The sequence below is a fragment of the Trachinotus anak genome, unplaced genomic scaffold (assembly GCF_046630095.1).
Source record: "Trachinotus anak isolate AG129_WGS33_773 ecotype Australia unplaced genomic scaffold, CSIRO_AGI_Tana_v1 ptg000005l, whole genome shotgun sequence".
Lineage (NCBI taxonomy): Eukaryota > Metazoa > Chordata > Actinopteri > Carangiformes > Carangidae > Trachinotus > Trachinotus anak.
In genome coordinates this window covers 25,709,898-25,736,580 of record NW_027273856.1, presented here as the reverse complement: position 1 = coordinate 25,736,580, position 26,683 = coordinate 25,709,898, and the positions used below count along the sequence as shown (strand labels likewise).

General features: G+C 41.6%; 2 protein-coding genes across 3 annotated transcripts in view; both read left to right on the top strand.

Annotated features, from left to right (window-relative positions):
• The window catches only part of grm1a (glutamate receptor, metabotropic 1a), a 33,260-nt gene extending 22,217 nt beyond the window's left edge, over nucleotides 1–11,043 (top strand). The window contains exons 5-9 of one of the 2 annotated variants that reach the window (XM_071479319.1): nucleotides 490–736; nucleotides 1,370–1,538; nucleotides 3,489–3,615; nucleotides 5,994–6,927; nucleotides 8,640–11,043. In XM_071479319.1, coding sequence (XP_071335420.1) covers nucleotides 490–736; nucleotides 1,370–1,538; nucleotides 3,489–3,615; nucleotides 5,994–6,927; nucleotides 8,640–8,748 — 1,586 coding nt within the window. In that variant the 3' untranslated portion in view covers nucleotides 8,749–11,043. Of the gene's footprint in view, nucleotides 1–489; nucleotides 737–1,369; nucleotides 1,539–3,488; nucleotides 3,616–5,993; nucleotides 6,928–8,604 lie in introns of both variants that reach the window. The other variant, XM_071479318.1, reaches the window with a different exon arrangement.
• Nucleotides 11,044–11,469: 426 nt separating this feature from the next.
• On the top strand, nucleotides 11,470–26,224 carry rab32a (RAB32a, member RAS oncogene family). Its single transcript, XM_071479317.1, has 3 exons — nucleotides 11,470–11,868; nucleotides 21,702–21,979; nucleotides 24,942–26,224. The coding sequence occupies exons 1-3, from the start codon at nucleotides 11,655–11,657 to the stop codon at nucleotides 25,089–25,091; spliced, it is 642 nt and encodes a 213-aa protein (XP_071335418.1). The 5' UTR covers nucleotides 11,470–11,654; the 3' UTR covers nucleotides 25,092–26,224.
• Nucleotides 26,225–26,683: the final 459 nt, after the last annotated feature.

Sequence of the window (26,683 nt, the reverse complement as noted above, 5' to 3'; positions counted from 1 at the left end):
GTCTAAGGCAAAGAGACATGTAAATTCTTTCTTAAACACTGAAAAATGTATCTTCATGTGAGGATGCAAAAAAGAATTGCACAATTTCTACTTTTATTTAAAATTTCCCATCCTCCAAAATTCTGGGGTTTGACTGTGGGACAGTGCCTTTAGATGGCTGATGATGGTGAAGTACAACTTGGCATCCATAGTCTTGGGAGTTTCCCAAACAACAGTTGTTCTCCACATCTGTTTCCTATTGAGCTTTGGACATCTTGTTGTGATTTCCTTGTATGCTAATATATTTTGCTGAAAGAGAGGGTTCTATTTTGCTATATATTCCCCATGTCTGGTACAATTTCATCATGCATGGTGGAAAACACCTGATTTTAGTTGCAGATGCTGCACAATATTTCTTTTGCCTTTATTCCGACAGCTTAACTGTTCCTTGAACACATCACAAAACACCAGACTAACTGTGTGATTCCCTCCTCTTTTCCTCTCTAACAGGAAATGAAAGTCTGCATGAAAACTATATGCAGGATAGTAAGATGGGCTTTGTCATCAATGCCATCTACGCCATGGCTCATGGTCTCCATGATATGCACAAGGAGTTGTGTCCAGGGCAGACGGGGCTCTGTGAGGCCATGGACCCCATCGATGGCAGCAAGCTGCTGGACTACCTTCTAAAAACATCCTTCAGAGGAGTCTCAGGGGAGGAGATTTATTTTGATGAAAACGGAGACACCCCAGGAAGGTAAGAAGATGAGGAGGGTGCAAAGAATGTAGAAAAATGCAGGACTATAGAGATTTCATATCATCACATTGGTCATAATCTGTGAATTTCTCTCTTCTCACACTCTCTTACTCATTAGCACACGTGCAAATGCACACACGTGTGCACCAATCTTGAGCACGAAAGGATGTAATTAGTTTGGACTGGAACAGATTCAGTGGATTGTCCGCTGTGGCAGCCACTTTCATCTCTCTTCAGTCCAACAGACAGCAGTTGACAGTCAGAAAACACAGCCGTATCATTCCTCCGTCAGCTAGAGGTCAGGTAGAGCACATCCTGCTTTAATATAAAAATGAGGCCGCAGTGAGCACTGGCATGAGCTCTCTATGTCACACTAACAGGGTTGTAAGCCGTTTAAGTGACTTTGGATAAGAAAAAAGGTTTGCTAAGCTGTGGAATCGTTATCATTAAATTACCTGTCGCTCTCACCCTCTCCCTTCCCTCTGTACCTCCTTCTTCCTCACTCCTCTGTGATCTTTAACACTACTCTGTTTTACTTTGTCCCACATCTTGTCTTATTTTCTTCCTTTCTCACTAATTAAACAAATTTTCCGCTCATTACAGTTCTCTGACTCTCTCTGTCTGTCCATCCAGGTATGACATCATGAATCTACAGAGTGTGGATGATGGTCGCTATGACTATTTAAATGTGGGCTCCTGGCATGAGGGCATCTTGAGCATCGATGACAACAAGCTGTGGATGAACAGCAGCGACATGGTCCGCTCAGTCTGCAGTGAGCCCTGCTCTAAAGGACAGATAAAGGTAGGAATTCAAATCCCCCTTAGAGCAAATTCTTTATTGTTGAATTAACTCCGCCAATGTTAATTTAGCCTGAAAAACCTGGAGTCGGAAAATCAATAGTCATTAACAGTGGAGAATTTGCTGTGTGACTCTGGAGCAATTGTCCAAAACTATTTAAAGGTGTTAATCCAACTCCATGTGCCAGTGTTTATATAAGTAAATACCAGGGGAGCTAATCTAACACTGATTCTGCTAGCTAATTCTTATTCTAACAAGCAGATGAGCTTGGCCAGGCACACACATACAACAAGTTTCACAAAGTACTTCGTCAGTTCTTGTTGAAAAATGTCCTTTCCGAATTGTCTTAGAATCTACAGCTTCACAAATGGCAGAGTAAGGCTGTACTAAACACTTCACTGAGCTAAATGCTAATGTCAGCATGGCAACGTTTATCTGAACTTTATTTAACCAGGCAGTCTTGTAGAGACTGCTCACATGCGAATATCAGTTATGTCTTGGAGGTATTTGGCCATAAACTGAAATACTGGATGAACTGAAACCTTAACGTAATGCTTCATGTTAAGGGATTACCGAAGTTATTACAATTCATCCTGAGAGAGACATGAATGAACTATTTCACACACACACACACACACACACACACACACACACACACACACACACACACACACACACAACCATCTGGGGAGCAGCAATTGTCTAGGAACCATCATCTCCATATTTAATTTTTTGCCAATCCATTTACCTGCTGGTAATGACTTATAGTCAGGGGATCAGTAAAGTCTTTAGGATTCATGGATAATTGAACCAGATTTAATGACAATCCAATAGTTTTCAAGTCATTTTACTAAAAAACCAACAATGTCATTCTCATGGTGGCTCGAGAGTAAAAGTGAGGGGATCACCAAAGTTATGAGGATTTGGTCTCTGAGGACCATGAATGTCTAAATTTCATGGTAATCCATCCAGTGGTTGCTGAGATATTTAAAGTTTGCACTGAAGTGGTGGACTAACTGACCTGCCAACATTGCCATCCATGGATTTATGCCGCTAGTGTGGCTAAAAATAAGCGAAGAGATTTCAGGACAGATGGTATTTCCTGTGTGCTCTTCAATAATTGTCTTTACCGGTAACTATGTCACCACTTGGATTTTATTTGCAGTTCTCGCAATAAATCTTAACACTTTGCATTTGTTCTCTTTGGTAGTCATCCAACACATCCTCAGCATGCAGTGAACTTTAAGGATGTTGCTCTGGGATGCCCTACATTTTGGATCCTTGCTTCATCAATTAATTATTACACAAAAAAGGAGAAAATAATTCACAAGCTCTTTGAACATAATTAGTGTCCTTATCAGTTCCCTTATAGTTTTCACAATTACTTTAATTTCACGTTAAATCAGTCTGTATTACTCACACAAAGTTTATGTTTGCATAAGGTGTACAAATGAGTTCCTCTGCTGTTCACCCCACCTGGCTGAGGAGAAAACCAGTTCGGGACAGGAAATAATAAAATCTGCAATTGAGCCCAGTTTGTAGAAATGCCCCGGTTCGCTTCATCTGGGGCTGATTGTTTTCAGTCTAGCTATACACTTAAGTTGCCCCAAGGGAGGGTGCATCCTCTCTCCCGGCTGCTCATGCTTTCCCTTCTATCTGCTTTGTTTCCTGCCCCACTTATCACCCTGCTTTACATATCACAGTGCTAGTAACAGCTTCTCTGGGAGCAGAATGTAAATGCAACTGGCCTTGTTGCCCCACAGTGTGTCTGGGGCTCAAGAAAGAAAAAACTGCACCAACATATCCTTGTCTTTGATATCCCCTTGATGCCGGCTACTTATTTAGGTTGCTTTGGGTGTGATGTGCTCCTTGTCAATGTTTGATCAGTGTTGTGACTGGTTACCAAGATGTCCGTGACCCCTCGTTGTTGATGTGAGGCCTCTCTGTGTGCAGGTGATTAGGAAGGGCGAGGTGAGCTGCTGTTGGATCTGCACCACATGCAAGGACAATGAGTACGTCCAGGATGAGTTTACCTGCAAAGCATGTGAGCTGGGATGGTGGCCTGACGATGAACTGGCAGGTAGGAGAGAGAAAACCAATCTACTTATGCTTTCATGAAAAATATTCATCCATCTTCTTTATTTTACCCCTTAACCATCACATATTCATTATTTTACCTATTTTGTGTATTTGCTGCTAGCTAACCTACCCTGTGAGAAATCTCCCATCAGCACATTTAGGTCTCATAACACCAGTTCCCTCGAAACAGCGCAAACATTTTTATTTTGACTCTTTTGTGCTTTGAAAACTCACCCCCCCCCCATCAGCCTCTTCATACTTCACACCCTGACACCTCCTTTTGCTGATGCTTTTCATCATCCAGATCCTATGACCCTGCTCTGTAAGCTTTCTCAGCCTCCACACTACTCTCCAAAAAGTGACACTGCTCACTTCCCTCCTCCCTGCTCTTTGCCTTGTTGTGACCCAATGGTTGTTTTGACAGCGATTTATAGAATTGAGAGGAGTGCTCAGTTCCCAGGTGTGAAATCCTATTACTGCCATGAGAGGCTTGGGGATACATTTCAGCAGTCTGTCGAGGAAGAAATTCTCCCTTCACTCTCATTATATGTCCCTGTCTGGAGAATACTAATAGAGAGAGTTGGTATCCTATTCATAGAGTGAGGTTGTACTGTCCGTATGTTCACTCACATGCTCATTTAGGGCAAGATTTTTTAAACACTTTTATTTTGGGATGACTGCAACAGCGGTGCCAGCCCTATAAACAGGTCAGTCGCTGACTGACTGAAGTTACACCATTGGTCAGCCAAATGCCACGTGACTGAGTGATAAGGTTACACCATTGGTTGGCTGGCCGAGTGTTGGCTTTTCCCCGTTGGTCATTGCTCTTTCAAAATGATTTGGCACAAACAAGCAGCATTGCCAACTTGGCGCCTTTGTCACTAGATTGATTTTTCAGACTTGTGTAGCGACAAACCTTAGTTACTTTCTGTAGAAGAAATCGCTAGTATTGCCCCACCAGCACAAGGTTGGACTTCCCCCCTGCTGACATGATTCACAACTAACTAACTTTCTCTGATTATTTTGATTATTTTACAAGTAAATATGGCCATAATCACTGGACCGCTGTTGTCCTTAATTTCTGTGTTTGGTGTTTCAGATTTTAGCACCGCAGATCAGAAGCTTGGAAATGGCTGGAAAGTGACTGCGGGTTAATATGTAGTCCTAGTGACTACTTCATGTTTGCTCTGTTGTCTGACAACAGGAAGAGAAAAACATATAAATGAGAACAGCTTTATTGGGAAATTGACTGTATTAAAATACTGCATATGTGAACACAGAGAGTAGGAGAGAAGCAAACAGATAAAGGATTGAAACAAGCTGACACTAGGAAAAATGCAAATAGCCTATGACAAGGTCCAGCCATATACAGCAGGAGGTTTACTATGGTAGGTCTTGTTTACCATCATTTCATTATGCTGCTGAGAAAATGTACAACAGAGCAGTGAGCTTTATTTCTGAATTATTCAAAGGTTTATATATGACAGAATAGAGCTTTTCAGAGGAATAAGGGATTTGAGGATTGTGTAAGAATGGCTACAGATAAGTGCATTCCATCTTTGCCACCCCTGTCCGTTTGCGTGCAATGACACTGATGCCTCCGTAAGCTAAGCTGGGTGGGTGGTCAGAAGAAGGCAACAGTTTGCTGCAGTGTGCTTCACATACTTTCCCCTAAAGTGTGCCTCAGTGTGCTTTTTGCAGAAGTGCTTCTAAATAATACTTCAGTGTAACAACAGGTTTGCACCTCAATATTCACATGAGTACCTTTCACATTTTGTGTTGAAAATACCCAAGCTTCCTGAGGTGACAAGTATTTAAGAATGTCAGATTTCTCATGATTTGACATATTGGGAGTTAGTATGCAGACCAGAAGTGGGTTTCTGCGAGCATAGCCTGTGATGGTTATAATGCTGTAATGCTATTAGCCGCAGCATGTAATTTATGGAGTGTTAAGGAGGGGAAGTCTAAGGATGTCAGTTTTCTCCCATTAAGCTCTACAAACTTCCTCTGCATGTTTGGATGACAAGTATGCAACTAGTGCATCATGACAGAGTTGACACACATAATCACGTGGACACACATACACGTTTGGCATAATATGAAAATGAGAGAGAAATCTGACAGAACTGGAGCTTTGGGATGTGTGTGATGACACATGCAAATTGGGTCCTGAGCAGTTTTAGGCCATCTTGAAAGACTACAGTCCCCGCTACACACCTGACTTCCCCTGTGTCTCCAAATCTGTGCCGATCTCCTTTTTCCCACCTCCCCACTGTCTGCTCATTGGTTCTTTTTTCTGTTCTAATGTATCTTTCATTCACAAAAATGTGCTAGAGCACCAACAAAAAATTTACCCGACATCTTCTCTGCTCTTTCCAGGATGTCAGCCCCTGCCTCTGAAGTATCTTGACTGGGCGGATGTGGAATCCATTGTTGCAGTGGTTTTCTCCTGCGTGGGGATCCTAATCACCTCCTTTGTCACCTTTGTGTTCATCCAGTACCGCGATACACCTGTGGTTAAGTCCTCCAGTAGGGAACTCTGTTACATTATCTTGGCAGGAATCTTCCTGGGCTACATCTGTCCATTCACATTAATTGCCCGTCCCTCGGTGGCCTCCTGCTACTTGCAGCGGCTCCTGGTGGGCCTTTCATCTGCCATGTGCTACTCTGCCCTGGTGACCAAAACTAACCGCATTGCCCGCATTCTGGCTGGCAGCAAGAAGAAGATCTGCACCAGGAAGCCCCGTTTCATGAGCGCCTGGGCCCAGGTGGTCATCGCCTTTATGCTGATCAGTGTGCAGCTAACTCTGGAGATCACGCTCATCATTCTGGAGCCTCCTGAGCCCATCAAGTCGTACCCAAGCATACGTGAGGTCTACCTCATCTGTAATACCAGCAACGTAGGCATGGTGGCACCACTGGGCTACAACGGCCTACTAATCATGAGCTGCACCTACTATGCCTTCAAGACACGGAACGTCCCAGCCAATTTTAATGAGGCTAAATACATTGCCTTTACAATGTACACTACCTGCATCATCTGGTTGGCCTTTGTGCCCATCTATTTTGGCTCCAACTACAAGATCATCACCACGTCCTTCTCTGTCAGCCTGAGTGTGACAGTAGCACTGGGGTGCATGTTCACCCCCAAGATGTACATTATCATTGCCAAACCCGAGAGAAACGTCCGAAGCGCCTTCACCACATCTGATGTGGTGCGGATGCACGTTGGAGATGGCAAGTCTGCGCAATGCGGAAGCAACAGCTTCCTCAATATGTTCCGACGGAAGAAGCAGGGATCTGGCAATGCTAAGTGAGTAACCTTTAATGCTGTTTATCTTGCTGGATTATATGTTGTTTCCTGGGGTGACAAAATGATGAGATGCCTAAACACTCAAATGGCACAGTGAGCTGTCCAAAGATGATCTATCAGTTTATTTGCAAATAACATGCAGGTGCTTATTGTTTAATGATATCACAAGAATATTTGAGTGTTTATGCATAATGTTAATGGTCCAATTTTAACTTTCCAGTACTCCAGTCAGTGTAAAACTAAACCGATACTTTGATTTAGACACAGTAAGCAGTGAACACTGGTTTAAATGGCACATCCCCCTCCCCCTGAGAATGAAATATTATCAATGCAATTACGCTAAATTTAATAGAAGACTCAAGGCGGGACGTTCTGCTGTCATTCATTTAAAGCTAGTGGGCCATGCTAACATGTCAGTGATTATTAAAGTATAGTCTTCACTCATTTAAATTAGATTTAAGACTTGCATATAACTTTTTTGAGATCCACAGCAGGGACACGAGAACAGGTGTCTAAAGTAAGGAGCGGGGCAGAGTATGAGAGTGATCCCAATATGTTTACATGTTGTCTCTCACCCTTGCTATGCAGCCTTTCTAATTTTCTAATCCTTGAACCCTTTAAACTAAGCAGCATATTGTCTGCAGAGTGTCAAGTCTGGCAAATGTTTTGGCATGGGAGGTCATTCAACTCTTTTCCTGGAGAGCTGCAATGTCATCTGGGACACTGACATATTTTATCATTATGTATAACCGGGGGAGAAATTTAGACACGCACCAGATGATCATAAACTGATCACGAAGAATAACGCTCAGCTTGCCTAAAAGTTTTAAAGCTGAAATCCCTAATTTTCTGCACACTTTCACCCTGTGCAGCTGGAGAAGTCCACAACAGAGAGGTGGAAACCTTCTGTTTACTTTATTTAGCCACTGCATTGAATTATGCCTGATTTTGATGAGTGAAATAAAGAAAATGTGTAGAAAGTAACCATTCTTAATTTCAGTTTGTTGAGTTGTTTTCTTTTTTTAAGCATCTGGTAAATTAAGGTATGACTTGCCTCTTGTCACTCCTTGGCTGGCAATGGCAAAAAAGAAGGATTTTGACACTGCAGCCCTCCAAGAGGGAGATTTGCCACCCTGCTGCTTTTGGTTTATCCTGAATTAACCTCACATTTAACTTTTCTCAGCATGAACGACCCTCCCCTCCCCACCTCCCTAACTAATCACATTAGAGCCAGTCCTAACTCATTCTGCACTAAAGTCTGTCGTCTTCAGACCAGTTCAGGCATCTACAGAAATACTTATCACAAATGCATGCGCCCCTTTTGAACTATATAGCAAATAGTTAGAGAAGAGGAAATGAGCTGGACGGCTCCTGATCCTGTAAGCTAAATGTCTGAAGCAATTTGAAGATCATAATGCTGTCTGCAGCACATTATGAATCCCTTTGTTTGTGATGTGCCACAGTTGATAAATGCAATGCTCTTTAGAGCTCATGAGTGAACACCTTAGCCAAGCTGTTAATGTCAAGTCACGTGGTTAAAAAGTATTTTAACATGCATCAGAAATGTTGAAATGCTGCTGCTCTTTTGTGCTCTGTTGCTGCTCTGTTGATGTTGTTTTTCTGTCTCCACCTCCCGGTTTCCTATGATAGTAACTTGGGTCTTTATCTCGTTCATAGTTCTAATGGCAAGTCTGTGTCATGGTCTGAATCAGGTGCAAGACACCCTCCGAGGGGGGGGAATGTGTGGCACAGACTGTCTGTGCATGTGAGGAAACAGGAAACCGGCTTGAATCAGACGGCGGTCATCAGGCCCCTAACTAACACCCCCGACCCCCACAGTTGTGAGCCCTCCACCTGCGACCTTGGCACAGACCTGCATCTCCCCCAAGAACCACCTGGCGCCAAGCCTCTGTACAACCTGGTGGAGGAGGACGACGAGGGCGACGTGCAGCGCCCCCTCTGGACTCCGACTTGCTCTGGACAGATGCAAGGGCTGGAGTCCAGTTTAGATAAGCCGGCTTCTTATTTGCCCTCTCACCTGACGGGCCGCACTACAGAGCGCTTGCAGGGGGCTGTGGTGGACACACACAGCTCCCATGTCCCTGCACTGAATGACCACACCACCAGGGAGGCAATCCCTGCCAACGAGCCTTTGAGCTTGACACCTTCTCAGCTTCCTCTAGCCCCACAAGTGGGGGTGTTTGAAGAGGAGGTGCCCGAGGACGAGGAACTGGACCTCTTACACAGCTACATTTACAATGCCAAGGAGGAGGGGGAGGGGGAGGGGGAGGACGGGGAAGGCGAGGATTTAACTCAGAACAAGCCAACTCTGGAGGATTCCCTAGCGCTATCTCCCCCCTCCCCCTTCAGAGACTCTGTGTGTTCAGGGGAGTCTGTCAGCGGCTCCCCCGTCATCGAGTCGATGCTCGGTAGCCCTCCGAGTTCAGTCTACACCTCAAACATGCTTCAAGACTTCGCACACAGCTCCTCAACACTGTGAGAGCAGAACAGGCGTTGACACATTGGCTGTCAGCACAATTGTACCCCACATACACATGCATTTCCACATACAGGTACACTGACACACACGCAAACATATACAGATAAATACAACATTATTTACCTTTCAAATACATTTATTTTTTCTCTGTCATTTGCTTGCTTGTATTTATTACTCTGCTTTTTATAAGTAAGACGTTAATCCAATCTATAAGTAGAAAACCACCAGGAATCATTCATGAGTGCTTACGTTTCTGAAGGGCTGTCAATGCACAAAGCCTTTCTGTAAAATGTAAAACGTGAGAACCGTGCCAAAACCAGTCAGCTCTTGTGCCAAATTCTGATGAATTAAGCATCACTGAGAATCATAATGAAGGATGTAGATGTGGGGTTTCACAGTAGCAGTGCAATTACACGATCTCAAAGAAACAAATGTAAAGAAAAGCACGGTTATGTGTACATATGTGCACACAGACATTGTAAGACACGACCAGAGCCCAAACGGCAGTCCTTAGGTTAGCTCTGCTTCTCTCTGCTGCACATGTGCAGGTCTTGTTCGCGTGTGTAGCGGTCGCAGCTGCATCACAATGAAGTATTTGCTTTCCGCCTCTTTTTCATTTATTAATTTCACCTCAGCGTTCTCCCGTCAGACCTCACTGCAATTTAAATATTACAAAGAGCTAGATTAACGAGAGAAGTGCAGTAACTTGGTTGAATATTACTTTTACTGTGTGTGTTGCAAGGTGTGCTCAGCATCACAAAAATATTCTTACTGAACTGAGATTCCGCAGAAGACTTGCGCTGTACGATATGTGATATGGATATAATGTGCCAATCAAAAATGTTATCAACCTACATCCCTGCTTTCAATTCTTACGATGTAGCTGATACAGGTTAGCGTGATTGTAGATGATGGCGATGTTGTTTATTCAGTTTACACTCAATCATAACCCTGAGAACAGAGTTTTATGAGCATGGGATGTGATAAAAGTGAGTTTGCTGTGTCATTGTAATGGAAAACACAGTACTTGTACAAGTTCTCAAAGTTTGTAATACTGTTAAGCCATCTCTTGTTTTTCACACAGGTGGTATGTTTGTAATACTGATAAATGTTTCTATATTTAGAATGTCAGCTTAAAAAAAAAAAGAGTTTATACATTTTGAAACTGTTATCAGATACTTGTCAAGAAGCAGTGTGTTTGGTTTTTGGGTAACTTTTAAGCTAACTTGAGTCGACTGTATCCTCTTGAAAATATTCAGTTGTAAAGGTAACCGATGATTAGTTGCTTCTTGTAATGACATTATACATGTTTCAATTTTGCTTAAATCTTGCATTTTAAACTTAAGTAGTTTACTTGAGGTTAAGTTTCTTAGTTCTTTATCTATAAGAATGCAAATTATTTCAGAGTACGAGACTATACAGTGCATAGTGCAATTGTATTGTATTTCCAAATGTTTTTAGTCTATTATAGTGTAAGTTGTTAACTGATTTTAACCAATGTAAAATATATACAAGGGTGCCACCTGTTCAACACTGTCAAATTTAGAATGAAATAGGCCTTTATGTTTTGGGCAAGCTGAACAATGCTGTAAAATAAAAACTATTTATATTAAGAAGACTGATTACTTCCTACAATACCCTGAAAACTGCTCGTGTCATTAGGCTGGAGAGCCAGGTCTCGATGAATATCAGCTTAGATCAGTGTTTTCAAAAATAGTCTGGGGGCCATTTGGGGTCTTCGAGGCAACTGAAGCAAAATTAATAAGTTTAAAAAATTAATCACTTTTGCCCACATATTGGATTCTTGCTTCTTTAAGACAAAAAAAAAAATCTATAAAACAAAATGTATATGAGGTGAATAAACTTCAGTCTCGTTGTTTGATTAGTTGATGGTCATGACATTTAATATGAAGAAGTTAGTGAGTTTGAGTGTTGGGGGGTGGGGGCACACTGTAACCGCAGCAGGAGGAGGAGGAAGCTCGAACAACATCAGGATTCCCTGACATTTCCGGGTCCTATGACTTATCAGGTGGTTGTAGAGCAGCAGCGGGAGGAGGAGGAGGAGGAGGAGAGTTAGAAAGGGGGGAGACGACTGTAACTCCTGTTGCATCTGGCCCTCAGCTCCCTGACCAGCCCAGTCCAGAGCTGCTCCTCACAGGAAGCCTACATGAGAGAGGAAGCAGAAGTCATCTGAGTTCCGAGAAAAGTCGTCAGTGTCAGTCTCAGCATGGCCGGGGGCTCGGTGTCCGAGTGTAAGGAGTACTTGTTCAAAGTGCTGGTCATCGGGGAATTAGGCGTCGGGAAAACCAGCATCATCAAACGCTACGTTCACCAGCTTTTCTCGCAGCACTACAGGGCGACGATCGGGGTCGACTTTGCATTGAAAGTGATCAACTGGGACAGCAAGACGCTGGTCAGGTTACAGCTGTGGGACATCGCAGGTAAGGAGGCAGCTCGTTGCAAAACACGGACGGCCAGATGGTCTGGAGCCAGCTGTGTTTCACTTTCACCCGGGTACATGTTTGTCACGGCCACGGTTTTAATGTTGCAACTTTAAATTCCCAGGCGGCACTGAAGTGAATAGGATAGGAATTTCCAGCAGAAAGAAAAAAAAAACAAAAAACCGGCTGATCATGTCTGCTCGTTGTCTTTTCCACTTAATGATCACGGCATCTCATAATTGTCCGAGGAATGTAGGTCACGTTGTTATTACAGTCCGAGCACACACCCCCTCTACCCCTCACCCCCCACCCCTAACAATAAAACCCACCATAATGTTCTTGTAACTTTTTCTCTGGGGGATGAAAGATGTGTTTATGATCTCACTGAGAAGCTTCACAGGCCCTTATCTTTATTTCAGACGATCATTCACGTTGCTGTGGTATTCTTCAGATGTCCCTGTCTGTGTGTGTAGTGCCCTCTTATTCCTGTGTTTCTGAAAGGATTTCACTAAACTTGTGTAACTTTTTCACTGTGCTGCCAAACCTGGCGCACACTCCAACATGTGCATTCCAGCAGCTTTAGTAAGCAAGCACAGAGAAATCAGAGCAGTGTAAATAAAAGTTTCCAGCCTCACTCAAGCTCTCATTGTTTGTCATCTCCAGGCATGAGAATGTCACACTTGCAAACAAGGGAGCGTGTGACAAAGACACGCTTGAAAGGACAGGTGAAAGAGGAAGTGAGCACAGATGAGAACCAACCAGGAAAATAGCTTAACTTTAAAATCGCGAGTTTCAACTGAGCTACTGCAGATGCAGGCACATTAGAGTTGAGCCGGCAGGAATGAGGGTGTAATGAGGGGTGTTGGGTGGGTGAAGGGTGTCTGTGATTTCCCATTAGCCTCCATGTTGTCGTGGTTTATTCTGGAGTGTCTTTATAGCCAAAACTACAGCTGACATCAGGGCTTGTGAAACTGGTTGGTCACATATGCTGGAACTCATTAGGCTAATTTACAGTGGATATTTTTATATTAGGTGTAATGAGATCACATGATTTAAGGGGCCTGCATGTGAGTGTGTGTGAGTGTGTGTGTATGTGTGTGTGTGTGGTCATCTGTCATGCAAATGGCAACAATTATACCAATGCTTTTTTTTTTTTTCTTTTTCTCATGCTGCCAAAAGTTTGAAGGATTGTGTCTGCGTTTAGGCGGAAGCTTTGGACCTTATTTTTTGGGGTTATAACTGGAGTTATAAATGGCAATGACATTATTTAAATTGTGGCAGTTTACAAATGCAAATTGTATTGTCTCTTTGTGTGTCATGGGTTAGATGATACTAAGCAGTCATGATCTTACATGTGCAGAGGGGCAGCAAGGGTATAGTTAATCATTCTCTGAGAAGGTGGCATTCAAAGAAAGGAATGTGGCTAAAGGATTATCTTGTGTGTATGTGTGAAGAATAGGTTTTCAAATATAGCTATATAAAAATATAGGGCTGCAACTTACGATTATTTCCATTATCGATAAATCTGCTGAATATTTTCTTGTGTCGTTATTAGTTTTTAGGCCTGGATGTCAGAAAGAAAGTGAGAAATGCACATCACATTATTCCCAAACAGACCAGCTTCAGACCAGCTGTCTGACCAGCTTCCCAAAACCAAAAGATAGTCAGTTTGTTGTCATAAATAACGAAAACAACAAGGAAATATTCACATTTGAACACCTGCAACTGGAGAAATTTTGCATTTTTACCCAAAAGTTTGCATAAATGAGTAATCCCTTATCAAAATTAGCTGTCGATCAGGGAGATTTCAAGTGCAACCTGTTCAAAAAGTCTTGACTGAAAGTGGTAGTTGTAGCTTATCATGGGGGCCACTAAACATTTTATTGCCTCAGTCGTGAGATTTTTAATCTATCTTGAAAGTCCACTGCTGTGGATCAAATCCACTGCATGTATATACAGAATGTAAGCTCTGATTAAAGGATAGGTTTACAATTTTTCAAATCTGTCTTAAAACAATACTGGCATGCCCGCATTTGGTCGCTGTCATTTTTCTTCCTGGAGCCTTATAATTAGCGCTTGTTTTTGCACAGAATGAGGACTGTGGATTTTGTCCTTATCTCTCAGGCTACGTTGGAATCGTGTGAGGACGGGATCTGTACATGGCCAGTATGGACGGGGGAACAATTGTAGCAGCCGTAGCTCTATTATTGGGCATTTGGGTATTGTTTAAAATGTTAACCTGTCCTTTTTAATTATCTTTTTTATCCCGTTGAAAGGAGAAATGATATGCCCTGCCTCTAGATATGTTCTATTCTTACTTTTGAACATGGTCGTGCAGGTCGGGGCCATCATCTCCCTCCATCAAACAAAGCTCATATGCAGAGACAGATCGGGACAGATGGTTAGAAGACTGCTGTTTTTATATTTATTCCATCGCTTACAGTGGTGACAGAGAGGGGGTGGACAGTTGGGTGTGTGTGTTTTGGGGAATGGGGGTTGGGGGTGGGTCGCCATAACAACTTGCATGTCTGTCACAGACTGATTGGCAGTTAGGGCTACATTCCCCCCGCCGTCACTTGGGCCCTGGCAGCACGAGCTCAGTGAGCAGGGGCATCTGTGACTGAGTGCCAGGGAAGGCCGTCTGCCTGTCAGAGCCAGACAGCACTCGATCAGAGGATCTGTGAGGGTAAATAAAACACTTCCACACATACGCGTGTAGATGGACTGATATCATTCGGAGAGATGACATTCTGTGTGAACAGAGCCGTTTACGGGCACACGCTCTGACCAGAAAGAAAGTTTGAGGTTAGATGACACAGATACTAAACCTCATTATTGACACCTACACTAAGGCCTGGCCTGAGGACACTCTGCGGATAAAATAAGTAATGAAACGTGTGGGTGTAAAGGAGTGAAAGCTGGAGGTATATTTGCCAAGTCATTAAGACCAGCCATTAAGCCATTTAATCGTGCAGGAAAGGAGGAGGAATTATCTTCTTGGCAACACTGAGAGCAACTTCAGAGCTGTGTTGTCTTTTACCAACCTTAATAATGATTACAGTCTGGGAGGAATGATAGTAATCAGGGGCCTCTACAAGATGGGGGGTACCATGGAAGTCAGTATGAAGCTTGTGGCTTTCCCACCCCCTTTCACCCAGAATTGCTATTCTCTCCTGGATTCGTCTAAGCCAGCGGACAGGATGATTACCACCATGGCATAGAGTAGAAAAGCCAGCACCTTGTGGGACCAAACCTTCCTGTCGAAGCAGAAGGTTGCTCATTAATGGGATGTGTGCTGTGGTTCCCATCACAGTGGTAAACTTCAGTCTTGTTAGAAAAACCTAAATTTACCTTGAACTCTGATAAACTCCTCTTTTAAACACTGCTGTTTCTGCCAAGACAATCTGAAGGGTCACAAGAAGATTAAAGGGACAATAAAGAAACACAAAACTGTATTTATTTTTCTGTCTTTTGTCAAATCTTTTTCTTTCTTGTTCGTTAAATATTGGATAAATATTGGATCTTCAAAAGAGACAAAATGCAACTGTTAAACTGTCATTTTCAAATGTGCTCGGTTTGTTGACGGATCCAAACATATTCATTTTACTTTTAAATAAGACAAAGACAAGTACGTTTGACTTTTGCGCTTGAACAATTACTGAAACAATTATCAAAACAGCTGATCATTTCTCTGTCGCTCAACTAATTTATTAATCAACTAATTGTTTCAGCTCCAGTTGGGAACTACTGAGAGAAACCTAATCACTGCTGAGCAATTTAGCTTAATTTGACACTTGTGTATACAGTGGTAAATGTGACATTGAGACTGTTTTTAAGCACGCAGTCTGACGAACAAGTGGTGCCACTGTTGACAAAGCAAAGAACCAAAACTGCTACAGAACTATAAATGGCAGAAAGCAAAATGTACAGGTGGGCGACAAACTGAAATAAAAACCAGCATTAATTCTCTGAGTGAGGTATTGGGCCACCATGAGCCAACAGAAGAAGCTTCAGTGTCCTTGGCATTGGCGCTTAGTGCCCTGTTTGGAAACATCCTCCTTTATGCTCCCTGCTTTTCAAGTAGCAGTGTGGGCAGTAGATTTTCTCGGTCACTGTATTGACTCTGACAGCAACCCGGTTGTAAGTTGATTATTGCTTAATGTAATGTGCTAATTTTTAGTACCAAACAGTAAATAGAGATTAAGACCAAGAAACGTTTCCTCGCCTGTCCTGAACTATGTCCCGAACTGTTGAAATGGGTCATGTGTGGTAATTCAGCTTCGTATTCTACAACAAATATGATCATTTTGAGCTAAATTCCTTAGCCTTGTGCCAAGGCTTTACGTTGATCAGCCGGGGGGTGGGGGGTGGGTGGGGGGGGGGGGGGGGGGTTCAGACTCTGTTCAGTGCTAGAGGCCGTAGTAAGCTGTAGTAAGTCACTACTCACATGCTGCTCAGAGAAATTTGAACGTGCCAGTCATGTGTTGCAAACAGACTCCCCTTTGAAGCTCGTGCTGAAGACTACCTTACTGACCGGACCCTGTGTTGTCTTTGTTATTTTAGTGTTGTTGGGAGGGCGAGTGGGGACGTTACACTGCCAGTTGCCTCCTGACAACAGACGGAGACTGCTGCAGTTGCTACTGCCGTGTCTGGCTTGGACAGTTTCTATGGTAACCCACCCACAGGATAGCAATATGTACGACCGTAGAGGAAACTGGGGTTGCTAGGGCTATGGATAATGATGAGACTTTGCTTTCTTTCTGTTTCTCCCACACAACAAACAGAGATGATACAGTGGCTGTAACTAAACCCTTTCTTTTTCATCTACTGGTTCTGTGACTGTGGGGTTTCACGTGTTCATAACCAGAGTACCTAACCGTACTTGAGGTCATGCGCCAGTCTTCATCAGTGTGGTAGGCTGAACTGAAATGTTCTTGTTTAAAGCCGTAGGAATTCCACAATAGTTCACTGTCTCTCTGTACAGACAGATTCTGACGTACTTGTCTTTAGTTTGTAGGCAGTTGCCTCATGTTGAGCGTTTGAGGCAGCAGCACACATCTTTGCTCTCTCCTGCAGTCTCATGCTCCTCTGTGGCATTCACTTGGTAAATACTCCATTGTTCATACAGCTCATTCCATTCCTGTATTTTATGCTTATTGGGTTAGCAGCATATGACACTCATTAAGGCTTTTAGCACAGTTTTATTTGTCCTTTAATTAGAGAGAAATGTATTTATTGCATTATCATCAGAGAAACAGAACAAGAAACGAAAATCATTGGAAAAAAGAGAATTGATACCATTAAATTGATATTTATTAACTTTATTGGCCTCTGTCTGTGAGTGGTAGGATGTTGATAGGGATGAGCTTCCTGTCCCTGACCTATGACCTCTCCTGTCTTTAAGTCAAACTGCTCATTGAGTGATAGCTGGACTTGCCAATAGAAAACAATTAATTTTACATCCAGTAGATGCTCATCCAGTTTCAACAGTATGAATCTAAACAACGAAAAGACGAAGAAAATTAGGTTGTTTCATGGAACACTCATGTTTGGCTGTTTGTCGACCATCAACCCTTAGCTACATGAGGCGAGCTGAGAAACAATTACTTGATCAACTGCAAAATAACTGTTAGCAAGTTGCCAATAAAATGTGAGGATTTGCTTTTAAATCACTGTAAATTTAATACCTATTGGTTGGACAAAACAAGAACGTCACCTTCAACTCTGGGAATTTGTGACTTTTCACGACTTTCTCACAAACAAATCTGTTAATCAAGAAAATGACGATGACAAATGAATCCATCATGAAAATAACTGTTAGCTTTTCTTTAACAAATGAATCAAAGTAGTGCAGACTGTGCTTTATGTTTTGTTTTTCCGAAACAGATGTGCGTTTAGTAAAGGCAGCAGAATGATTATCAGTACTTATGACACTTAAGAGTTGAGCATGAATGGATTTCCTGTCATTTAATGGTAGGGACTTTTGTGTGGAACCTCAGAAACTTATCAATACCCCTAATAACTCACTACCCCCTACAACAGCCAGGTGTGTATGTGTGAGTGCACGTGCATGTGTGCTACTGTAATCACTTTGGTGATATTGATTGACATAATCACTCAATATGAGTCTTTCCCATCCAGCCAGCCCTCTCCCAGGAGGAGTGAGGTTAACACCCCCCAGCCTGGCTCTGCTTACATATCGACCCAGCAATAAGGACTGGATGTGTCAGAAAATCGAGTGAAATGTTGAATGTAAACAATTACATGCTGTCATGGCCACTTCCGCACTTATGGACCTAAGTTTATAGAATAAATAAATAATCATACCTATTCTCAGTATTAATTAACATCTTTGTGAATTCAAAACTATAGTCAGAAGACATGGATTAAAGAATTATGCTGACTGCATAAAGCACACACAGACATGCTTTTTGGCAAGTTGGTGACTTCAAGGCATCCTTGTACTTCTGCACTTTCTATGAACAAGTTCCTAATCCAAGGTGAGCAGGCAAAAAATATATTTTTTGCTACTATACCATCAGTTCATCTCTTCACCTTAGCACAAAGGCTGTTTTTGTGCACGTCAGTACATCATAATAGATCTGCTCACCTGTCCTTGTTGCTCTGTTCATTGATTATGAGATTCTTTCATTTAAGTGAATAAAATATGACATACTTTATTTTTTTTAATCAGCTTTATTGTGAAATCTCTGCCTCTATTCTCCTGTGCCTTATATCTGAAAATATTCAAGGCCTCTGTGGTCAGTATTGCGCAGTCACTCTGTTCTGGGTGGACATTTATGTTGGGCTCAGACAGACCTTTCAATAGAATAAAAGGAAGAAAAGTGTTTTGAAAATCATTAAGCTAGTTATTTCCTTCTATATTCTGCCTTTGCCTCCACTCCACTGGATGTATGAGCACCACAAGGACTGGAAATGAAAGCCTTATTTCAGTCTATTGGCTCTTTATCCCACTGTGTCGTGTCTCTGGTGAATTCACCTGGGGTTATATCAGCTAAAATTAGACTCTCAATTATGAGCAATTACCGTCAGGCCTGTGGGCCCCACAGTGTATTCACTCTCTCGCTCATATCTGCACTGCACCACGCCACTCCAGTTCCTTGCGTGGTTGGGTAAGTACCTACAGTAAAGCGAGTTCCAGTTCCTCAAACCTTCTCTTGTTTCGTTTTGTATTTTGTAAGTCAGCTCTAGTGGAGGGTGTTAACTATGTAATACATAGTACAATTACACTTGCCCTGTAGGCTTTCTTAAATTGGAGCAGTGTAGCAAAAATATGTGCTAAATCCGTCAAAAGCTACCTCAAATCATTGGAAGCCTGATATATAATTGCAGAGACTGAAACTAAAAATAAACTAAATGAGCAGGTGCTTTAAAGGCACAATCTTTCCTTCAGTGTAAATAAATGGTAGCTGTGCCGGCAAAAATTGGATGACAGGATTGTAATCTGTCTCAGGTTCAGACAACAACTACTGTGAATCTGAGTCATAAATGTTTTTGGATGCTGAAACAGGTGTGTTTACATCAGAAAAATATAGTTGTAGTTATATTTTAAAAATCAGGGTTTTGTGTTCTCGCACTCGCATGAACTCACCTCAGTAGTTTAATGGACCTTTAACCAACCAAGCTCATCATCAGTGTGACTGATGTTGTCATACAAAAGCTCAAAAACAGGAATCCTATTTGAAAGCTTATGGCAGATTGAATGTCTGTATCTCTCTCTCTCTCTCTCTCTCTCTCTCTGTGTGTGTGTGTGTGTGTATGTGAAACTCTTTTTCTTAGGTGGAGAAAAAATAAAAATCAAATCATAATCCTCCATCTAAATTTTAATATAAAACTACCTGTTGTTTTCTGTTTTCAGTATATGTCATTTTATACCATTCTATAGGCTCATTGCGTGAAAATGATTATTTCTGTTGAACAATCTCCACAACTGTCTGTTTTTGTCTGAAAGTGTTTTCATATCACATTTGCAACCAAGAACGTCTGAGTCACAGATTATCATCACGGCCTGTTCATGCTTGTTCTCAGTTCCTGTAGCTTCAGGCAGCGTTAACACACCTAACTGTCGAGACATCCAGATAACGGACCAATCACAGGGACCATTTTTAGTAACCAACTAATATTTTTTTGGTGGAATTTTGAGGTAAGCAGCTAATCTGTGTACCCCAGTGGCTGTTAAAGGCGAATAAATGCCTGGTGATATATCTGCATTTGTTTTTCTTATTTCAAATAAATCCCATGGATCACAGTGAACAGAGCCATTAACAAGTATTGTCTGTTTAGCCAAAGCTTGATATGCTGTAGCTTATTCATCTGTGTCACTGGTTTCCCAAAACTATTAAAAACACATCAATGAGGCTTTTTTCATCATTACACTGAACATTTGGCCAGGAATAGTCACCAAAAGAACAAAAGAACACCAAAACAATTTTTTTTCCTGTTTGAGTAATGTTTGCTAAAAACTACAGTGCTCTGTTGAGCTGAATTGTTCAGTCTTCTTTAAGACTGAAAGTATGAATGGGTTGGCAGTTGAGAGCAAGCAACAGCCTGGGGAAGTTGGACGGTGTTGAGAGATTAACTCAGACTGTGTTAGTTTTGGTCTTTTCATGATCTATTTTTTGACAATAAGAAAACACTGAATTTCACCAGCCTTATCCTTAAAATTTAGGATATGTTTTTCCATGGAGAGAAAATCAAAATCTAAAACTTACATGTAAGTTGTGGAAGCTACACAAAAAGGGGAGAGAGATTTGTGGAATGGAGGAAGAGCCAACTCCATGCTTCTCCATAAGATCTATATAGGTCAGTAAAATGATCTGAGGCAGAAAGGATTTTTTTGATCAGTCAGATATGCTTGAGAGTGTGACGCCAACCAGAGGTAACTTATGCCTGTTGAACATAGATTCACTTCCCCCTGCTGAGGCACTGGTCTGTGCGCCTCAGTGCACAGTAAAGTGAAGTGACATGGGCAGACTTAAAGGCGTGTTAGAGTGCTGTTCCTGGAATTATTATCTCACCTCCAGAGTCCATTTCCTCTTTGATTTTAAATGTGATAATTAAAGTATGAATTTGAATTAATTATGACTATAGTTATTGAACCTTAGCTCCACTTGAAGTCATTTCCATTAATGTGGTGGCATCTAAAAAGCTAAAATGCACTTCAAATACAAAAGACAGTTTTCAAAGAAATACTGCAAATAGTTGACTTAAAGTATCATTGGAATGGGATTTTCTTTACAGGCTGAAAAACTTTTGAGGAGCTGATATGATGTGACTATAATCAGTAGATTTGAAAAGTATAAAACAAACCCTAGACGTGGTCCTGTTGTGTTTAAGAAGAGGCCTTCTCAGATTGATAGTGACACCCCATATCCCCTTGGTAATTCCCCTTGCTTTGCCTTTGTGAAATATCATCTCAGATTTTCTCAGAGAATGACTACAGAGAATGGTCTTATTATTATGGCAGATTACTTCTGCCATTCTCTGTGTGGATTAGGCCCATGGCAAATTGGGGAAAGTAGGTCGAATAGGAACCATCTTTTTTTTTATGGCATATAGGGGAAGAAATGAAAATGAAATACTGAATGTCTCGCCATCTACTGCAATAAAGATCAAAGCTAGATGTTTGGTTTCGTCTTTAAGAGGCAGTTTTGGTGTCTTGGTTCAGATGTTCAATCATAATCTGCCCTTATGGATTCAACGCATCCACATTTTTTCAATCATTCACATACCCAAAGCCCTGTTACTCATCTAGCTTTCAAGCTCTTTGTAAAAATGCAAATATTCCACTGAAGTCTCTTCCCATTCCCTAGGTCAGGAACGATTCGGGAACATGACACGGGTGTACTACAAAGAGGCCGTGGGGGCATTTGTGGTGTTCGATGTGACGAGGGGCTCCACATTTGAAGCTGTGTCTAAGTGGAAGCATGACCTGGACAGCAAGGTGAAGCTGGCTAATGGCAACCCCATCCCCTCAGTGCTGCTGGCCAATAAATGTGACCAGAAGAAAGAGAGCTCCAACAACACAGCCCTAATGGACAATTTCTGCAAAGAGACTGGCTTTCTGGGCTGGTTTGAAACCTCAGCTAAGGTGAGAGATCAATATTTTGGTCAGAGATGCTATAGGTAGCACATATACATGCAACAAACCATGTGATTTTACAAACATTGCTCTCAATATCTGTTTAACAGGCTTCTTTCCTCTCTTAGATGTCTTTTTTATGTTTTAATTTGGTTATTCTACAATTTAAACCAGAGTTCAGCTCTATAATATTACCAAATTTGATACATAGTAATGCTGGCTGAAATATCTTGCATCATGGTAGATCGAGGTATTTCCTTTAAAGCTTCTTGAGTCATGGTGCAAACATCACTAGTTATGGCTTGAAATCTTATTTTCCACATGTACGCGACGTACAGATGTGATAGGACTTTTACTGTGAAGATGTTTTACTGAATGTTCTCTTAGCCTCTCATGGCAGACAGGAAATCTTCGAAAGTCTTCGTGTGGGGAAGCCAGGCCCTTTCTGAATGGTGTAATCATACCGCGGTGATTGTGAAATGGTTACATGTGGTGTTTTTAAAACACTTGGGAACTCATTCAACAGTTGTTCACATTAGCAGTTTTAATCCAAAATCCAGTGTTAAAATGGTAGTTTGTAGATAGTGATATAAGAATAAGTGTTGAGTCTAGTTTTTTTTTTTTTCTTCTTCCCAACCAGTGAAAAGATCCATAGGACAACCAGTGTGACATGGTATCGCATGACGTTGATTGATGTTGCAGCCTGGAGCTGTGAGGGTCAGTGGGGTGGGTCTGTGAAAGATAATGTTCTGTAGTGTTTCTCCTCAACTCTGGTCATGGTGTCACAAGTTTGGTTTTACGGTGTCTGTGTGCTCACACAGTGCTCTTGTACTTCTGTTTTTGTGAGTGAAATTTGGTGAAGTGAGATCATTTGCCTGCCTCTCACTTCTACAAAGGTTCCGTTTAGGGAAAAGTTAAAACAAATAATGGGTAAGAAAATATCAGACTGTTTGGCATATAGTGTTGGAAGCAGGATACTGCATTTTTGTAAAAGTAGCAGGTAATGCAGTAAATGTACTTAAAATAACAAAAGTACTGATTATCCAGAATGGCCCATGTCTGTTATACAGTATCATTATATGATGAGATCATTGTAACTGATGCATTAATATTTAAAGTGTGCTTCAATATTGTAGTTGGTCAAGGTGGAAATTCTAACTGGTCGGGTAGTTTAATCTATTAGTACAAGTAAAAAGTAAAGAGTATAAAGTACAATATGCTCCTGTGAAATGTTGTGGGGTGGAAGTAAAAAAAATAGAAGTACAAATCTACCTATTTGCTTTCTCACAAACTCTGTATGCTATCATATTCCTATCAGACCTCCCAGCAGGTAACTGAGGGAGGGCAGCAGTGTAACACAAACAAAAGGCTGCTTGCGGCAGCTCATGTTCAATGATAGAGCGGTTGTTGATGCGTGTTTGAAGCTCACCAAGTCAAATGATTGTCAATCTAACTATGAGACTCCAGAGAAATCTCCCTCCTGTCTCTTCCTCAGCTCTTTTTTCCCATCACAGTTGTGTCTTTTTTCTAACTCAGCCTCTTTGTCCTTCTAGGACACACACATCTACATCTTAAACCATAGCCACCAAGTTGAAGAATGCTTTGATGAGTTTTGGCAGGCTGAGTTAACTTTATTAACTAATTCCAATAACCTCAGGCCCTGCAGCTGTGTCCCGTGCTGTGCTATGTGAAGTGTGTGAGTGTGTATGTGCAAAGCCTTTTTGGCTGTTTCCTTTCTGGGAGTGTGACGAAGTCTTGTTGTTGTTTTGTGTGCCCTGTTACACCAGTGTTAAATTTAACCCACAACAACCTGTGATTGGAATTCTGTCAAGGATTAGACACTTTCTTTCTGTTTGAAGTGACAAAACACGTAGTTTCCCTAAAGTACGCACATGTAAATATTACACAATCATGATGAGGTTGCACTGTTTTCATCACAGTTTTGTAGAGTTTGTATTTGAGGCACGTCGCTCAGTCAGATGTTGAGGGGCTGTTTTTTTTTTTTGTTTTTTTTTCTGGTCCTAATCAGCCTTTGCTATGATGTAGTTAACAACTTAGTCTGTCTAATTAGGAGGAGAGTCTGTTCTGATTGGTACACACAATCAATGTTTTGAAGAGTCATGGAGGGTGAAAAGTGACACAGACAGTACTCATAATCACGGGGTTGTATTCCCATGCCACACCAATTAATCAAGAAACTCAGATTTTTTTTTTCAGTGGTGGCCTAAAGATTAGAGAAGAGAGCGTGTGACTGGAAGGTTGCCAGTTCAGTCCCCGGACCAGCAGGGTTAAATCTGGGTGGGAAAAGTGAAAAAGCGGTGCTTGCCCCTCCCTCATCGACACCAGTGTGTTTCCCTTTAGTAGAGTTCTTAACCCCTCAGTGCTCAGTAACCGTTAGGACAGACTGTTGTACTGTGCGGCTCTCAGGTGTGAATGTGTGTAACTGGGTGAATGTAAGATAAAATCTATAATATATATAGTTTGTTTCTGTTCCTTTTTTAATATACACTTACAATCTGTTTGCCTTTGCCTAAGATGTCCAGGCCTCTTTGTAAACATCTCTGAAGCTCAGAGAAATGCTATTCATATTCATTTCCTCTTCAGCCTACAGGATGACAGCTTTTGGCCACAGCATGAAGGACAAAAGCAAATAGCTTTTTTTTTTTTTTTTTCTCGTCTCTTCTGGCCTCAGATTGGCTCTCTGGCAACCGTCTGTCTTACTTTAACAGGCTGGTTCATATAAAGGGGTTTAGTAGGCTTCCGAAGCAATTCTGAAAATAAACAGTGCAGCGTCTATACAGGCAACAGGCCTGTTCCTCCTATTAAATGGAGTTTGCTGGAAGCATTATTGGACATGCAGAGGCAGGGACAAGGACCGGTGTCTGCACTGTCACTAAGGTGTAAATGTACAATAGTTTGTGAAATAAGTGCTTTATCACCTCTCTGACATCCTGTTTTGACCTTTTCACAGGACAACATCAACGTGGACGAGGCAGCACGTTTCCTGGTAGAGAATATCTTGGCTAATGACAAAGGTTTGCCATACGAAGAGAGCAATGGAGACCGGATCAAACTGGACCAGGAGACTGTGGCTGCTGAGAGCAAGTCAGGCTGCTGCTAACACTCAATCCATTCACATTAGCCATCCGCCTCCCTTTGGCAGGGTCCAGTGCCTGTGGCTCTCAGCCCTCTACTGCAGCCTCGCAGAGCAATAGGAATTTTTTGGTCTTCAAAGCTCCAGGAACTTCTCCTCCCTGCATGGCTGCCCATTTGACCTGCACATCCAAATCTCTCACTGTAGCGTTTCCTAGACCAGAACAGAAGCCCAGTTTTATTGTGATGTTGTCATTGCCTCTACCATGCTGTTTCCTGCTTTGTCCCACATCTCCAAACCACAGGATCTTTATTGTTGTGTTTGTCTCACCATATTTTCCCCTGGCTGTGTATTCCACCACCAACTATGAACTCCTCCATACTTGAACCCTGCTACTCCTCCTGTTGCCGTGAAAACTAAGCAGAACACTGAGAAACACAACTAGAAAACAACCTGTAGCCTCTTAGTATCTGTGACTTTTGTCTATTTTCTCTCAGTATCCTTGTCATTTAACATTTGTCTGTGAAACAAGACACTTTAATTTTTCAGTATGTCTCGAGTCGTCCTTCGGTTAACATGGACGTTACTATCCCTTAAACATTCATCTTACAGCACATTCTTGTTTGTGTGTCCAGCTGTTCTCCTGTCAGCATCACAGCTAAGCTATATCAAAGTGCTACCATATCTCATATTGCTGTTATGAATTGTTGTCTTTGTGCCATGTTTTCACTGAAATAATGTGCCATAATACATTTTTTTTCATATTTTTAAAAGGAGGGTGAGTCACACTTTTGGATGTTCACTCAAACCTTTACAAGCACACATGGACAATAGAGTATTTCAGAAAAAAAAACTCTAATGATGGTACTATATGAGACACTGAGAAATCCTGTTTGTCTCTCCACCAGTATAAAAATGTAGATCTGACTTACAGTATGTATTTTTAAAATGTGTTGGGTCGTGCATTATACAACTGGTGAGATAAAAGTAGAATCATACAGAGGACTACACTCTCTTGTACATAAGGAATGGTAATCTGTTAAATGTTCAGATGACATATGAAGGATTTTTTTTTTTTTTTAACATGGAGATGAGATTAAGTTTACATTTGAAAATACATTAAATCTACAAGACCAAAACGGAATAAACATTGTAACAGATTTGTGTTGTGTACTGGTAATTAGTAAAGTAAGTAAAATGTCTGATCACATGTATTTATCTAATTGATTAAATATGTCTATATCATGTATTTATATATGTAATAACACTGGAGAAATTTTGATGTTGCCCAGCATGCTCCAAATCATCCACATTTCATTCAGTCATACAACCTGCTGATAAACAAGCTATGTGAGTAAATTAGGTCTGCACCTAGAGCACAACATTTGGCTCAAATACAACATAACCATTTTGTTTCCCTGTTTGGATTTTATGGCTCATTTTTTCCAAGCAGATGTTTCAGATATAACATTCCTTAGTGGCACATAGACATCTTGGATGAAACCAGTTTAGCTTGGGATTATTTTCATATTGAAACATTTCTTCTTAGCATACTGTACGAGCACTAATGGAGCAGGTGATTGCAGGGTCTTAGGACTTTAATTTAAAATGGCAGCAAG